Genomic DNA, 18,412 nt, shown 5'->3' with positions numbered 1-18,412 from the left:
GACCCACATTCTGCCTCTCGCACCCTTTCCATGAGTGATTCTGCAGACACATTCAAAATCCTGTTTATATGTGGAATTTTGCTATGAATGACATTCATCTAACTAGATGTGGACTTGGGACACCTGTCTACACCTGAGAAAGTTGCCTTCAGCTCCCTTGGAATCCAGCAATGATCACAGGAATTCTGTTGAGGTCATTTTCTACATCCCTACTGACTATAGCATGACTGAACATCTCATACATAGGAAGACATTTCTAGTTAGTGAGATGAATCTCATGGGCAAGTGCCTGTGCTTTAAATTTTTCACAAACAAGGATAATCAGCACAATTAATGTGAAGTATGTGCTCACTTAGAATGTCCTCAGAACATCTGAAGGAGACTATAACTTGTCCAAGAAACTCTGCAGTGAATTTGATCAGGCAAAATGCAAAATAAGCATTAAAGACCTGACAAGGACAGTTGAGTTTACAGCACAGCTGTACAGTGCCATGAAATTTTTCATGACCAGAAATGGAAATGCAGTCAGAACAGTGCCAAGAAAACATATAACTCAGCAGGCTTTCTCTGTCATAACTGTCACTAGTTTATTAGCTGTGACTAGTTTGTAGCATCAGGCTGATGTTCAAGTCCCTCTGTTTCCTCTCTGGATTCTTTGCTGATGTCTCTATTGACATGACAGTTTGTGCTCCAAAGCAGAGAGCTCCAGCTCCATATCTCTTGCAAGAAGATGAATCTCATTCATCTTCTCACCTCTCCTTTCCAGCCCTATAGAAGCTGATGCTGGACTTGTTACAAGGAGGATCTTGGTCAAGTTGCTGTACAGGATTCAGAAGACAGACAGAATTGACCTTTAGCTGATGCTAAAGTTTTGAATGTGGCCAAACATTCTGTTAAACTCCTGAAGAGTTAATATAGACCTATGTCCATGCAGTTTTGAGTTCAGTCAGGTAGTAACTGGAGTAGAATGTTAAAAAAATAATTGTAAAAATAAATTGTGGTGCTCTTCTGTGAGTGCGTGAAAATAATAAAAGGTCAGTCCCCTAAAGAGCTCTAATTTCCTGTATGAAACCAACAAAGGAGGCCAGACTGGGGAGAATATATCTTCCTTTACCAGGAAGAGGAGCTCAGTCAAATGTGAGAATGATGGATAATTCTGTCTGAGTATCCTAAATAGGCTTGAAATAATTTGCTACCTTTTGATGCATTTTGTGTTTCTAAGACTGACAATGGGAATATTGGGAAAAAACCACTCAGGTGAACAATGGGAATAAGACACAAAAACTACTGAAGATTGAAGATGATGATATTCTGACGAGTCTGAAGTTTTAGCTTTCAGTTGTGCATAAAATTTTAAAACATTTTCTTCTTTTGAAGGTCATAAAGAAGATATATAAGTCAGAGAAGGAAGAGGTAGGGAAGGCGTGAAGAAGAGAGGATTAGGTAGCAGTGGGAAGCTAGTCCAGGGGAAAGTTTGAATTATCTCCTTTTTCCTTCTGTTTTGCTCTCCCTCCTCTTCTGTCTGAATTTCCCCTGCTGCTTCATTTTTTGCAGAATACCAACAGCAGGTTATTGTAAACTGGTGTAAGCAGATAGTGATCTGTGTAGAGCTGAACTCAGCACTGGTGTCCTGACAGGCACGTGCTAACAGAGGACAAATCGAGGTTGCTCTTCATCTCATTCTTTTTTTTTTTTTTTTTTTTTTGGAATGATCTGACCTAAATTTGCACAGCTGTGCTCACATTTAATCCTGTATAATAGCTCAAAGACTTTATTTCTCATAAGAGCAGCCTACTGGCACCTGACATTTATTCTGGCCCTCTTCAGTTCTGCCCTAAAAATGCTCTGGCACAACTTGGTATTTTTGGGTTTTTCCCTTAGTAGATTTATTCCTCCATCTAAATACCCTTGAAATTACCAGTTTATGGAAGGTATAATCTAATATAATATAATGCTTCTCAGCCTTTTTGGACCTGGTGACCTGTACAAAATCTCTAGTGTAGATTAGTCTCACAAACAGAATGTGAAAGGAATTGAAGTAAGTTGTTTACTTGTTCTCCTGTGTGAATTTCTTTGGATGCTTTAGTTACAGTCTGTTTTCACCCCATGTGGTCCATATGTTTGAAACTATTGATCTGGAGTGAAAGTTCTGAGCTGTGGGGCTCAAGTGGTTTTAATCTTAACACTGTTGGCTGCTGGAGGTTGAATGGGTATTTCCCCCGGTGAACTGGGTACCACTGCTACTTTGTGAACTCCAGTTGTAATGCTAAAAAACAAACCACAGTGGAGTTTGTAAAAGCAAAAAAAACCTCCTTTCATATTTGCTCCGTATACTCCGTATACTCTTTTGGGCTATGACTAATCTTTTAAAGAATCATTTAATATTTGTCTCTGTGTCTCTAACGCATTACATTTCAGTGGTAGCAATCAACAAACCTCGGGAAAAGTGATTCATGGTGTTGTACTCTTTGTGAACATATGTCTAATGCATCTGACAAAATTCTGAATATTGATTTTCCTGAGAATATGAAACAGCAAACTTTTTTTTTAATTGGAAGATTATTTTCAGGGCTTGCTTCCAAGCAAGCTCATGAGTTAGCTCTTTGGAGCATAAAAACCAAATTAGTCTTTATGATTTTAAACCAGGGTAAATGCTTATGCAGTGGATAAAAAGCATGTTTCACAGATGTGACTGAATAAGATTATGTGCCTTGTATTTGTCTTTACCTGTATCACGAATCTTTACTTTGGCTTCCATATTGAAGAAAATGTGCAAAGGATTACAGCAGACTGGAAACCTAAAAACCTTATCAAAAGAGCTGTAAGGGATTATCTGTGATGCTATCTCATTCTGTAAACTATGCTGGGTGCAGTTAGGCAGTTGTAAAGACTGGAGATCTTAAAAAGCAATCCTTGACACTTCCATGACTAAAGAGAGCATTAGAAGGTTTCTCATGGTGGAGAATAACTTGATTTCTGGAGAAGACTTGAGACTGAAGTGTTAATTCTAAGGCAGATTAGAACAAACAGGAAATCACAAACAAGCATTGACCCAAAAGTCTAACAAGACTAACAGGTCTTTGGGCTGAATTTTATATCATAAAATCATAGAATCATTTAGGTTAGAAAACACTGTGAAGATCATTGAGTCCCAACTGTGTGTGTACAGTGGCTACTGTGTTGGTTTTAGCTGGGAGAGAGTTAATTTTCTTCATAGTAGCTAGTATGGGGTTGTGTTGGATTTCTGCTGGAAACTGTTGAAAACACAGAAATGTTTTCATTACTGCTGAGCAGAGCTTACACACAGTAAAGGACTTTTCTGCCTTTTACACCACCCCACCAGCAAGGAGGCTGGGGATGCACAAGGGGTTGGGAGGGGACAGAGCCAGGACAGCTGAGCCCAGCTGACTAAAGGGATATTCCAGACTATATTTCATCCTGCTCAGCAGATGAACTAGGGAGAGAGATGTCCTGGGGCCACTGCTCAGGGGCTGGCTGGACATTGTTGATTGGTGGTGAGCAATTGTTTTTCATTTGAATAGTTTGTCTTTCTTGGGTTTTATTTCACTCTTTCTTGCTTTAAAATTTTCCTTTTCAGTACTCTTGTTACTATTATTAATGGTTTTTACTGATATTATATTTCAATTTTTACACATTCTTGTCTCAACCCACAAGTTTCCTCACTTTTACGCTTCCAGTTTGCTTCCCCACATCCAGCTAGGGGTGAATGAATGAGTTGTGTGTTTTTTAGTTGCCAGCTGGGGTTAAACTACAACACTTCTCTTTAGAAACTTCAGAGCTTGAAGAGTTTGAGATGATAGCTTGATAAGAGCATATCAGAAATTATTGGTATGTTAACATTTGTGGATCACAATATTGATTTATTTGCTCTTGCTATGAGTTTTTGTGATCTGCACATAATTCTCATTTCTTTTTTTAGCTCCATTTAAAGATGGATGTTGCCTTTACAGTTTTCTGTGCTCTAGTGATAAGTAATGTTTTGCTTGGGAGGTTTGTTACTAAAACACTGGTCTTGAGTTTAATCTGGTGTTTGGGCTCTGACCTGAAGCCATGATTGTATTTCTGTACCATCTTATGGAGGCAATTAACAATTATACTTCTTCCTGAGAGGTTGCGAAACAGAGGATATGGAAGATCTAAAGCCTCTTACATTCCAGCTGAGAAAGAAATATTAGCAACATATGAAGGAATTTGAGCCTCTACAGAGGTATTGGTAATGAAGCACAGCTCCTTTTGGTATCTCAGTTATCTGGGGTCAGCTGGATGTTTAAAGGCAACTGATGCTACATGGAATTAGTGGGTTGCACTGATGGGCTCAGATTGGAAATCCTGAGTGCCTGGGAAATGTGGATGTGACTGGCCAGAGGGTACAAGGCTTGTTACACTGAGGAACTCGAAAACAATGGGCAGATGGACCAGGCTGCCAGCTTTGAAGTGGCCCAGGTGGATCTGGATTTGGAGCATATGGGTGAGCTGTTTATAGCTCAGTGAGTCTATGACACATCAGGACATTGAGGAAGAGAGGTAACAGACAAATGGGTTTGTGATCAAGTGATGGACTTGACTATTGATGCCATTGATAAGCCTTGTCCCTTTTTTTATCTTTAGTGTTGTACTTAGATTGGCTCCTTTTAAAATGTAAAGGAAGTATCTTACTGCCACCCAAAATCTCAGAAGAGAAATATTGGCTTGATGTATTTTAACAAAATGAGGTGTTAACTTTTGAAATCACTGTTTGGTTGAAGACCTCACCTCTCACATTTTGCTGATGTGCTAGCAGGGAAAACTGACAGGTTCTGTAATGAAAGAAACAGCTAGTGACAGTGTTGTAGTGAAAGGACTTCTTGGCATTTGTGGCTGCTTTGTCTCAGGAAATTAATGTATGCTCAGACAAGGCTATTGAGATGCAATCACTGTCCTAAGAACTGGGATCCAGTTCATCTGCATGAAGGTGAACAATTAAAATAGAAAACAACAATGAAAAAGAAATTTTGTCCAATGAGTTTGCTTCTGCTAATCCTTTCATGTCAGAGAATATTTTTGTGTGTTTACTCTCCTCCTTGTATTGTGTTCCTCTTACTTTTCTTACTTAGAAGTAAAGTGGGTGAAGGCATTAGTGGAGAGGAGAATAAAGCTACTCACTGTGACTTTATGAATTTAATCACAAAATTCGTAATAAATAAATAAATGGATATAAATGCCTAGCTTGAAATTAATGCCAGCTTCTGAAAAAAATCACAATAAAATAAAAGAAGCTTTAAAACCAGTAAGGGCAGTGGCAGTATCCTGGAGATTGTATGTGCTGTGGTCCTTGAGAGGTAACTGTATTCTCCTAAATGAATGCTTCCAGGTTCATGAGTCATTGTCCTTGGTCACATGTCCTTTTGTTCTTTTGTCCTTGGTGTTTTACTTTTATTTTTTTTTAAACTTAGTTTCTGTTATGGAGATGGTTGAGAATTGTGAAAACACTAAAAAAATGTGGTTTATATTTTAAAAATATGGTTTATTTTTTGCTTGGATGTAATTGTGCCAGTGCTAGAAGTTTCATGGACTGTCAGATTATGTAGTGTCCTGTCCTTCTATTCAATGTGCTCTCTCCCCATCTCACCTTCCTTTGCTCCCTTTGGTTGGGGTGACAGTGATTGCTATTTCAGCAATCAGGGGAATTGTCAGATCCATTTTTATCTTCTAGGTGTTTAACAGTGGTGTGTGTGGTATGTAATCAACTAATCACTTCCTGGCAGAGGGCTTGGTCAGTTGACTGGATCCATAAAATGCCATTAAGTACAAATGCTGTAAATTAAAAAGGTTATGTTTGGCCAGTATCATTTCTTGAAGAGTCTCCAATGCAGAAGGTACCTCCACTGACAGCAATGGAAATGTGGGGAGTAAAATCCAGCCTTCCTTTAAAAATGCAAGTGAGACAGTCTCCAGTCTTTAAACACATAGATTTTCCTAGGCTTTATGGGTATAAAGGATTCTGATTTTCAGTTAGTGTGTCCTTGCTCTAATTAAAGTGACAATTGAAATTGACTGTTTCTTGCTGGGACACCAGCTCCAGCTGGAAGGACAAACTGACAAGCTGCTGACCTGCCTAGTGCCACTGGTGCATGTAGGACAGCACAGCACAGCCAGTGACAGCAGCAGCACCATCTGAAGCAATCCAGGGCTTTGGAGTGACAAGAGTGACCATGGGCACCACTTTTACAGGAGCAGGTGGCCAAAACACTTCCCTCGTTGCTTTATTAATTTCACATTGATATTTATTAGTGTTGTCTTCAGGTCTCTTCTGAAAAATGCAAGGAGTTTAAGATAGAAACAGACATTTTAGAAATACAAATGTATTAAAACCTTCCCAAGAATGACCTCTATATTTTTCTTTAAACTGCTTATTAAATAACTGATGGTGCTTCAATACTGGCAACATTCCCTATTGTGTTTACAATGCTGATGTCATGGCAACCTTCAGTATTATTTTTACCAGCTATTTCTCTATTTATAACCCAAGGTTGTCCCACACAAGGGTTGATCAGAGATCCTTCATGATCCCTGGATTTTGGAGGGTTATGATAAGGCTCCGTTACGCAGGCACTTGGTACAGGAATAAAAAATTAGTGCATTATTTTAACGATTTAATGTTTTCTTGATCCAGAGGTGCCTGAAGCTGTCTTATCAAGTTTCATAGCTTCTTTCATTAAAGAATGATACCCACGTGTCTAATCAGGATTCTTTGAACCTTCCTTGGTGCTACGAAAATAAGGTGCACCAGAGGCCCTTTTTAGTACTTGTAAGGTGTTCTCTGAAGTACCAGGCTCTAGTGCTGGGGGCATAGATTTGTGTGCTCTGATCTTCTGGTGTGCTGCTGGGGTGGATGGAAGTTCAAACTGGTGTTTACACTTTAATTCTAGTGATCAGTGAGGGAAATAAAGTTACAGAAACAGGTTTTTGGTTTGCTTGTTGTATTTGTTTTTGTTTTTGGGATGACTCTTCTATGTTTGTTTTGAAGAGGTGTAAAGCTTGAAAAATATATTGCAAATACAGTGAAGAATTGTGTGTCTATTTCCATGTATTTAAATTTGTCTTATGCCTTAGTTAATCCTAATTTCATGACATCTTTTATTTTTTTGAAAACACTGGCACTGGTCTGAACTTGCTGGCCATCCTTTCACATCTTTCCTCTTTAAACTGTATTCTTCAAAAGCATGGAATTTCCTTTGATCCTGAGCTTTTGGTCTAGGCAAATATGCCTCAGCCCAACATGTAGATTTATTTCCAAAGGCAATTCTTTTCATTAGCACCCTCCTCAAGACTAAATACCTTGTCAGAGTATTACTTTGTGGTTTGCATGGTTTCCTACCAGCTTCCCACACAGTCTGCCATTTGACTCAGGCAAGATTATCACACACACAGACTCACACATAACCTGGTGGATATGTGATGTTCGTGACTTATAAACTGTATACAACTTCTTAATCTGTGCCGAAAAGCAAAAGGACAAAGTATCAGTTTCATTCCTGTTGAAATGGGGGACAAAGAAAACAGAAAAAAAAATTACTTTCATTCCTCTGTACTCAGCACTGCTTTAGCTGTACCTTGAGTGTTGCGTCCAGTTCTGGGCCCCTCAGTTTAGGAAGGATGGTGAGATGGTGAAGCTTGTCCAGAGAAGGTCAACAAGGCTGGTGAAGTGTCTAGAGCCAAGTCCTACGAGGAGCAACTGAGGGAGCTGGGGGTGTTTAGCCTGGAGAAGAAGAGGCTCAGGGGAGAGTCTACAACTCCCTGGAAGGAGGCTGTAGCCAAGCAGGGATTGGGCTCTTCTCTGGGCAACAGCAACAGGACAAGAGGAATTAAACTGCACCAGGAAAGGTTTAGGTTGGACACTAGGAAGAATTTCTTCATAGCAAGGGTAATTGAGCATTGAAATAGGCTGCCCAGGGAGGTGGTGTAGTCATTGTCCCTGAAATTGTTTAAGAAAAGGCTGGAAAAGACTCAGTGCCATGATCTTGTTGACAAGGTGGTGTCAGGTCATAGGCTGGACTTGATGATCTCAAGGGTCTTTTCCAACCTCATTGATTCTATGACAACTAATAGAGTTTGAACACACCTTTAGCACACCCAAATCATGGCCTGACACAAGCTAATGTAGAGTTCCTTACCTTGGAGGAGTATCAGATGTGTAGTTTAGCAATTCTCTTTTTTTTCTCACATTTGTAGACAGGTGTTACATATATTTTACATTGCATTCCTGTAATGACAAAGTTTGAAGATGGTGAATGAAAAATTAATAGCCTTTTAACTCTGGAATGAGATCTTTTTCAAAAACTGTAGTGCTTGAGAGGATAGCCAGAAAAAAAAAAAAAAAACTTAGTTTAAAATAATCAGTGTAATAAGCCAGTCAGTTGGAAAATTACTAATCAAGAGGAAGCCTTGAGAAACCTAAAGCCTAATGCTTATCTGACGACTTCATGTATCAAAATCCTCTTCACTCCTGCTTCATTAAAGGACACGGTCAAATCTATGAGTGCCATGAAAATCATTGATTAGCACCTCTGGAGACATTTTTCACTTTGCATCAGAGCTACTTGCCCCCTTAAAGCCTTGTATCTCAGAAGGGAGGATTGTTAAGAGCCCTGACATGGGTCTTCCTCAGAGACTGCACTTGGCTGCAGTCAAATAACAACTAAAATGTTGCTTATTAATGTGTTAATGAAAAAAAATTAATCTTTATCCTCTCATTGATCCTACAGACAATTTCCAGGCAGCTTGGCAGATTGCCAGAAGTACACTTGCAAGGGGAGGGGGGAAGGAGGGAAGGGCAAAAAATAATTGAAAATCTGTCTGAAAGCTCTAAAAGTCCTTGGCTTGCCTCTGCTATAAATTAGGGAAATGTTAAGGATCTACACTGGTGTATTAACTAGGGCTGGTTTGGAACTTCCTTCCTTGAGTGAGGCATGACCTCCTCAGGTCCCTTCCAATCTGAATTATTCTTTGATTCAATAAGCACATGAGATGTTATATGTAAATGGCTGTAATGCTTCAAAATCGTGATCTGACTGTTGTGGCCTATTAGGTGCCATGATTGTCAGCATTTTCTTTAGAAGAATATCTTCCATTCATTAATTTTTAAATTATTCATATTCCCTCAGAAGCTTCCCTTCTGGGACTTTATTTAAGTCATAGAAGGGGTCAAAAGCATGAGAAATCTGAATTCTGCTCTCATCTGTCTAGGGTTCTTGTCTTTTTGGCCTGTGCTTTTACAGAAATGAGCTGTGCTGACCCTGGAAATCTGCCATTTCATAAAATGGGAAGAAAAAAAAATCAATTTCCCATACAAGAGCAGCAAGAGAGTTAATTAAAATTTGCTCTGAGATTCTTGCACATAATATGTTATTTACTTTTTGCTCCTTATACTTTTCATAATATTATCATTCTGTCCTCAGGCTTAATTAGACTTCTTACCTCTCTTAATTACTGCTTTGATCTGGCTTTTAGCGAGTTTTCCTGAAGATGGAGCCAAATGATGTCACTGGAAAGATTCCAATTGATATCAGTTGATTTCAAGCTTTGCATGAACCCCAAGATGCCGACTAAAATGAAATAATCCATTCATGGATTTGTTAAGAAAAATACTTCAACTGCTTATAATGTCTTTATATATGTGTTATTTAGGTGATGACCTGAAAAAACCATGTCTGAGGTTCAGGGAACGGTCGAGTTTTCTGTGGAGCTACACAAATTCCATAATGTGGACCTCTTCCAGAGGGGGTGAGTTGATTTTTCCATTAATTTGCAGCTGACAACAGAGGAGCAGCTCACAGAAAAGAGTTAAATTGCAAAACAGGTTCTTTTCTGCCAGATGCAGTTATATTTCATGCAATCTCCAGGGCAGAGAAGGATGTCATTGGGCTTTCATTGCTGTCAAGGAAGATCAATGTACATTACTTTCACTATAAAGTCAGCCTGACTGACTTGTTTTTGCAATACAATGTTGTAATGCTCCAAATTATTTTAAGCCCCTGTTCAGATATAAGTACAATGGCTTCTGTAAATGCTTCTGGACTGGTTTTGAGTCTCTGTGGTAAATGATAGCTGCATTGAATTATAATGCAAACTTTTTCATTTTAGGGCCATAAATCTAATGACTCTGTTCTTTTAATGAAATTTAGCTGAATCTCACCATTTCAGAAGGGAAAATGAATACTCACCTCTGTCTAAAGCTCTGCATCAGGAGGCCACGTTGATTTTTCACGTCTCCATAAATGAGAAGGATATGTACAGCTCTGGTCTACTTAAACTTTTGCCTCTATTCTTTTTTAACCACTCTTCCTAGTAGTTTTTATAACAACCTGGTGACTGTGGAGAAGCCTGACCAGGTGTGAGTTTTTGCTCTGCTTGCATATTGCACCCCACAGGTGTTCTTCAGTGAAAAAAAAAGAGATAAAAATTAGATAAATAATCACTTTTTGAGGAGATTAGGACATTCAGACAGGTCAAAAGAATGCACTTCATGGAAAACAGTGGGTCTAGAGAAATATTATTTTCTTTCATCTATCATAACTGATGTTTACAGAACACTACATATTCTCTTTCAAGCCTTAGCTTGGCACAGGGGTGGTTCACAGCTGATTTGTCTATCTCAAGCACCATTTCCCTCACGAAAACCAAGGAATTGTTTCAGGTGTTGGGATGGATTAGGTTGAGCTGTTTCCATCAGTATAGAGGCATTTTGTTATTTGATTTACTTTGATGAACTGTGTGGGAAAAATGCTGGGAACTTGACTGAAGGAAACACAGCTCTATTTGGCTTTAACAGCTGGCATCTGTCATTCTGTTGCTCTCTCCAAGAGAATATCCACCAACTTTATATTAGGAAGTATTCTGAATATGTCAAATACTGGTGTCAAACTGAAAAAAACCCTCTATGCTTGAGCTGTTTGGTTTATCCGAGCTATAAAAAAAATCTCATGTGCATTCTGGTCCTTGTGATAACAGAAGACAGCCCTAACTATAATTTTTTTTTTTTTGACTTCTGGTGCTCATTGTAACGTCTTTGATCTTCCTCACAATTGAAAATCCACACCCATCTGTGGGCTAAGTGATTTTTTGGACTTAGACAATAGTTTGTTCAGAGGTTAGCTAGGAATCTTTCCATGCTCCTGTATGATGATCTGCCTGTGTTTTGTTGTACTGATTTTGCATTCAGTCATTTCTGTAAAATGCTTTCCTTGGCTTTGACAGTCAGATCAAATCTCTGCTGTGGGGGTAAGCCTAGCTCTAACACAGATAATATATTCAGCTGTCACACTAATGAGTTCCTAATTACCTTTGCTTTTTTCCCCACTGGTACTTACCTTGCTTTACTGATTAATATTCCAAACACACGATACTATAGGTTATACTGCATTAATTTGTTTTCAGTAATTTTTCTATGTATCCTGCACTGTGTTACCTTTGCTTTCCTTCCATCATTTTAACCCTTGCATTTCCAGCCAAATCCTTGTGTCTCATATTTGGTGGTCACTATCCTCTGGCTGACTTCATCTGCTCAGCAGGCCCTTTCAGAGTGGCATGAAAGTGTAAAGAGAAAGAGTAGGTGAGCTTGCCAAATTTCATTTTAGCTTGGGCACACTTTTTATTTTGCCTTTTTTATATTCCCATTTTTGATATTCACTATAGGCATCTGGCTTATCTTGGATTTACATGGCCTCCATGTAAATCCTCCTCATACCAAAGATGAGATTGTGATAGAATTAAGAATGATGTTTATTTTCTGTTTAACTAACATTTTTCCTCTCTGGGTGACTTATAAACTGAGTCAATATCATTTTGTCCTGCTGAAGGTCAGAAAGACAGGGTTGTCTATCAGAAAAGCTGAGAAATTGAAATTCATTTTAATTGCTGTGGGAATACAACATGCTGTGGTTTTTTACCTCAAAAGCATGAACAAAAATGAAGACTATTATTAGTAATTTTTAATACTTACCTTTTCTCTTAATATTTTGGTACAAAAACAAAATAAAAAATAATGAATATAAATCTCCACAAATAAAGAATAGTCCTGCAACTGCATTTCTAACTGACTAAGTTGAAATTTCTAGTTTGGAACTGGGTAACTGCAGAAATAAGGGCAGTATTTTCCAAAACACTTAGTCTAGGCTAACTGTCCTTCTGGAGACATTGCCCTTTGGGAGAGTGTGGCTGTGCCAACTGTGAGTCTTTTCAAGAAGAGCACTCCATTCAAATAAAGGAATGAATAAATCAACAAGATTTAGCAAGAAAATCCTGGGAGAATCAGCCCTTCTGGAGCCATTAGGTGACAGTTAATAATCAAGCTTGATTAAGGACATGATCTGCTGTCTATAAGCCACAGAGTCAAAGTGCTTCAAAATGCTTGGCTGCTGGTAATGGTCCTGATCTATTTTTGATTTTACTGGATGCTATTTGGAATTCTGTATGCGTGCACAGCCAGTTGCCACCTCTACCTCCCCATGAGAAATGGAAGATCCTCAAACTATTTCAGCTGCACCTTGTGATATTTGAATCATGTTTCTTTACCTGTATGAATAGTTATTATTGAAAAGAGACTGATTCAAAAATCAGGACTTTTTTTTTTTTTTGGGGTGAATATTTGTCATGGTTTTATGTTTTTTACAAATATATATCAGGAACAGTCAGTAAATTGTGTGCAGGTAGTTTGGTCAATTACTGGTAAATTTATCCTCTGGAGCACAAATATAACTGTGTCAGTATTCATAGACATCAAAGGTTAAATGCTGTAGGTGCTGTTATTGAGGAAAAACCCTTTTTTTTTGGTCAAACCAAAGGATTTGCAATGCTTCTTGATGCCAGAGTACTAAAGGTTAAGTAACAAGTAATGCAATTTCTGGAAGGAAAAACATTTTTGAGTTTTCCGTCTTTAATTCTTTCCATCATGTGCTGCTTAATAACTGGTGACATTTTCTCTAGTGAAATTAGCTAACTGATTCTGATTTTCCTTAATAGAGTAGGAAATAAAATTATCCCTGACTGCCAGAGATCAATTAATTGATTTGTCTGGTTCTGTCAGAAGCAATCCTTCTGCACCTTTTTTTTTCCTTAAAGCTTTTCAAAATCTATTTGACTGAGGAAAAAAAATGAAACCCACAACTACTGCATTCACAGGGTGAGTAATAGTTGGAGTTTGTGAGGAAGTAGAGGGCACAAAGAAGGTGAAATAGTGACTGACTAGTGATAGGATTCTGGCAAAGGTGCATTATAAAACTAGCATCAAGGTAAGTCACTGGTTACTGATCACAGGGCTGAATCAACTGCTTATCAGTCTTATCAATCCTCAAACTCTAGGCTGCAATTTGTAAGTGTCTGACACTTCCACTGGTGGTTTATGTGTGTGAGGGGTGATGGTGGTTAAAGGTGAGTGGAAAAATGAAGTCCAGGTTCTTTTAAAAGGAATGCAACCATTACCCTGGAGAAAAGATCAGCTTACAAAACAATGCAAGGATCAGACCAAGGATCAATAGCATTGAGAGCTGCTGGAAACAAGATCTTCTGACTTAACAGAGAAAGCTTTCATGTGGCAAAACATCCTTGTTAACTACCAGATGGACAAAAGGGCTTCAGTGTACTTGGCCATGAAGTGATTCCTTTGGAGACAAAATGCAGCAGCTTCTTTTCCCAGCAAATGGGTTCAGCTGTCCACCAGTGCCTTTCTTGTCAGATGGGTACCTGAAAAATACTCATGGTGTTCAGAGTTTCAGACCTTATTTCCCGGAGTGTTTGAGGTACAGTGTCAGAATATATATATATATATATGTATTTAAAATATAGTTTGGAAGTGTAGGACAGAAGTAAATCTTGCTACTTTGTTAAAAAAATGCATTTCTTCAGACTTCTCACCTTTAATGAAACACAAATCACTTTTGGACTGTAAATCTATATAATTTTGAAAATAGTGACTTAGTTCATTTATGATGCGTGAATTGTCTTTATTATAATTAAAGCAAAAAAAAAAAAAAAAGGCAGGGGCGAAATAAAAGGAAGAAGAGGACTTATAAGCAGGGTAAAATATGCCTTTTTGGAATAAGAAGTGTTGTCCCTTGGAACAGATGTATTGGCAGAACTGACTTTTTTTTTGCCATGAAGACATATTACCTTCACTTTAAGGTATCAGATATCATCCTCAAACAAAAAAAATAGAATCAGAAAAAGAAAGGAAAAAGGATAAAACCTTGCAGGAGTAAGAAGACACTGACTCTACATGGCCAGGCAGTGATAGCTGAGAACCTGCTGCACGGAACTGACAATATTGAACTTAGTTTAGCTCAAATCTAAACTCATGAACGTAGCTGAAGTGCAGGTGTGCAGGAAGCTAAACATTAACGTCCTGAAGTGAAGCAAATGGCAACTTCAGGAGAATCAGGAATGATGAGTTATTGTCATTACAGCTGCTGAAGACAATTTTCTCATTTGGCTAATGAGTACAGCCATCTTTAATTTCTAGGCACCCTGTTGTCTGCTGAAGAGAGTTGGGACCTCCTGTGCCAGTGGTAGGGAAAACACTGAACTAAATGAAGTGGAGCCTAAGGCATTAGGGTGTTCTGCAGGTGAAGAGCAGCATCTCACAAACTCCATTGACTGGTAATTGATTAGTCAGTTGAAATTAGGGTACATTTGTAGCTGGAAATTATCTTTCTCTTTCAAATAAGCAATAGGCTTACCTGACCCTAAATACATCAGTAATTGTTCTGTGTCACTTTGTCACTTACAGACAACTGAGCTAAAGGACAACTCCAACTTCCTGATAGGTTAGCTAACCAAGACAATATCAGAGAATGAGTACAAATTCAGAAATAAGGGGCCTGGATAAATAGTACTCGAGGTCTTGAGTAGCTTTACATGCTCGTTTGGCATTGTTTTCCACATACAGTTCCCAGCAATCACTAATACAGAGTTAAAACCAGGCATGTGCAAGGTGAGAGGGGAAATTCTGGACAACATAATTATTTAGAACAAACACATGTTGGAGAGCTCAGAAATGTTATAGTAATTTGAGAGCTTCTGAGAACTCCAAATGCCATTTTACCACTCCTGAAAACATATGGTCCAGCTTCACCACTCGTTCTGCTCCCATTTGGTGCCCATGTAACACAACAGGAGTTGACTGAGTCATCTGTTGAGAAAGAATGTGCTCAGTTTACTTCAGCCACCCTTCACACATGGGATAGCAACTGTTTCTGTCTTGGTCAAGAGCACTAGAATTGGAACAACTTAATTAAAAGTGCACACTGCACATCATTCAGCAAATTGGTCTCTCTTGGTGGGTGTCAGAGGAAAAAAAAGTTTAAGTATAGTCTGGTGAATCAATACATTCATTTCCTAGCTCTGTTTCTGATCCTGGTCTTGTTAGAGTTGTCTCAGGTTTTCCCCACCTGCAGAAAATAAACTGGGACTTAAGAAAGACATTTTGAATGATCAGTAAATTCTGCAAAGAGATTTCTGATCCAAAGATAAAAGGTGGTGATACTTGCAGAGGGAACAGTTTGGTATAGGTATTCTGGCATCCAGGTGGTAAGCTTTGTACACACCAGGAAAATTCATAAATCAAAGGTAAGGGTACAGACAGAGAAGGCATTCAGCTTGCTCCTGGAAGACAAACATTAAAATATTTCATATAGACAGTACTAGCCAAGAGGAATGTCACGCAAACAGATGGGATCCACTCTCCTAGGAAATAAAATGCAAGCTGTGATGTTAGATTAAAGTCTTGGGCAAAAAAAATAGAGTTTAAAAGAGAAGAAAAAACCAAAATGAAACTTTTGGGATTTAGCCAGCTTTTAATGCTCATCAGCCATTAACCTGGAAGACAGCTCATTCTATCATCTATAACATTAAAAATTGACTATTATAAGATTTTCTTCAAAGCTCTTGATGTGTAATTTGGCACGGTCTTTCCTATTTTTATAAATCCAATTCATAAAATAAAAATATTTCTATGAGCAGAGATCTTAAAATTAAAGTATCATTCCCTAGAGTATCACAGGGTGGCTTTGATCCCTCTTAAGTTCTGCTAAGCAAATGTATTAATTTAATGGACTAAATGCATGTCTTTGAGGTGAATTTCTACTTGAATGAATAGACATTGTAGACAACGTGGTTGCTCTTTGTTCATAGGTCTTTTAGGAGTTGCTGTGATCTTCATTGATACTCTTGGATCTAACTGCTTTATCCTTTATTTCCTTAATGAATTGGTAACACAAGCCCCTAACATCTGATTCTAACATCTTAGAATCAGATGTCATTGAGTGCAGCATTGAAAACTGAGTTCCTCTGGGATGTGATGTGTTCGTTGAGGAACTGGCCATGGTGACATCAAGACTAAAGGCGTGGAGCATTCATACAGATGAAGAGCAGAACCTAATTTTATTAGCAAACTGCATCTCTCAGCTAAAGTCACATGTTTATCAACTAAACCTGGTTTGTGCTGTAAGCTAAACAGCCAGATGAATTACTGGAGACCACTATGCTGATGGTAAATCATTAAAACATAGTGTTTACTTCATGGGCTGAAACTGAGTGATGAAGAGAGAAGCTGCACAATGTTGTTTCTATGCTGAGGAAGACTATGGTCCTAATCATCCTAGAGTCAGGGAATCATTCATGCTGGAAGGGAATTTGCCTGCTCTTCAGCCCAATACCTGCTTAAAGTTGGACCAGTTAATGAATTCAGACCAAATCACTAAGGGCCATGTCCAATCTAGTCCTGAAAACTTCCAAGGATAGAGATTCTCCAGACTCTGAGCAGCAAATTGCAGATCTTGAGTATAATCATAGGATTTTATTTTTTCCCTTACAATCAGGAGCTGTAAGGAGGGACCAGTCTAGCTGTTTTCCCAAAAGCTTTGTCTTGTATTTAAAGACAATATTTGCTGCTGGTGATCACACCATGCTTTCTGGGATATTGAAAGTTGGTGCCACAGAGCCACAGAATGGTTTGGGCTGGAAGGCACCTTAAAGACCATGCAGTTCCAACCCACCTATGTAACAATGTAATAACACATTCCAAATACAGATAACTTCATCTGCCTCTATCAGTTGTTTGCAGAGTGCTTTAGGGAGGAAAAATGCCAGAAGGGCTAAAAACACCACAATCACCCTCACATGAAAACCTGGGGAATAAATTCTCACTCTTTAAAAAATTGCACACAAGGAACACAGTGGATTTTTTTGAATTATTTCATAGTTATTTTATTACCACACCTTCTCATTCACTAATTTCTGGAACTCTCTCTTGTTTAGGATAATTGCACTGACACAGTCTATCCTGATGCCATGTTTCTGGCTTGTTCTGGTTAAAATCAATGCTTTAAAAATATGTCACTTCACTTGTTCTTAAGTAATAAAATGTTGCAGCATCTACACATAAATCCTTTCACAAGCCTGAGGGCTTAGACTTCCTTCCATGACTTACATGTACGGAGAGCTGAGTGATTGCCAGCAACAGACATGAGTCCGTCTGTAACTCCCTGAGCTAGGAACTCTAGTCAACATCTCAAGTATAGCTGTGTATAAATATAAATAATGTGAGGTGAATTTGAAGCTATTTTCTGACATAATTCACTCAGAAATTTATCAAAGCAGCAATGTAAATGTCATTTGAACTGGGGTGATATTTGCTTTCCTCAGAGGAGATACTATGTATATGTTAAGGGACCAAGGTGTAATTTTTGGCCATCCAAATGAAACATTTAGCCCAGTTTGGGGCTTCTTTTGTTTTAATATTTTTTTCTTTTTCTTTTTCTTTTTTTTTTTCCTTTTTTCTTTTTTTCTCTTATCTTTTTTCTTTTTCTTTATTTTTCTTTTTCTTTCCTTTTTTTCTTATTTTTCTTTTTCTTTTTTTTCTTTTCTTTTTCTTTTTCTTTTCTTTTTCTTTTCTTTTTCTTTTCTTTTTCTTTTCTTTTTCTTTTCCTGGATTTTTTTTTTAAATTAAAAAAGGGCTTGTAAAGAACACAGTTCCTTTCCACTCCTCTATCAGTGATTAAAAACAAGGAATTGTTTAGCAAATTAATGGAACCTGGATTTAGTATGCTTAAAATATTGAAAAAAGAACCCCAAAACTGTTACATATTTAATTATTTTTGGAGCTTTGGGGTACAACCTTTCACAGTTTTCATAACAATTGTGAGCATTAAAAGATTAATTGTAAATAGTACAAGAGTTTCTTGCCAAATTGCCTCTGTCCAGGAAATGTAGTTTTAGAATTAAGGGGAAGGGAAGCATAGACATTACCAAAGACAGCTTCAAACTCTTCAGTTACAAACATGTACATAAACATGCACATAAACACACCAGGTGACAAGCTTTTTTCCTTTAAGTCCCATTCTGTATGCTATTTTTATAC

At 38.1% G+C, this 18,412-nt stretch overlaps 1 protein-coding gene across 1 annotated transcript in view; it reads left to right on the top strand.

Annotated features, from left to right (window-relative positions):
- Positions 1-18,412, top strand: part of FAM135B (family with sequence similarity 135 member B) — a 190,906-nt gene that overhangs the window by 53,818 nt on the left and 118,676 nt on the right. The window contains exon 2 of the mRNA XM_085053635.1: positions 9,688-9,783. Within this exon, the coding sequence (XP_084909761.1) occupies positions 9,707-9,783 (77 nt within the window). The 5' untranslated portion in view covers positions 9,688-9,706. The remainder of the gene's footprint in view (positions 1-9,687; positions 9,784-18,412) is intronic.

The sequence above is a fragment of the Lichenostomus cassidix genome, chromosome 2 (genome assembly GCF_008360975.1).
Source record: "Lichenostomus cassidix isolate B80296 chromosome 2, HeHo_3.0, whole genome shotgun sequence".
Classification (NCBI taxonomy): Eukaryota; Metazoa; Chordata; class Aves; order Passeriformes; family Meliphagidae; genus Lichenostomus; species Lichenostomus cassidix.
This window is presented reverse-complemented; position numbering and strand designations above follow the sequence as displayed.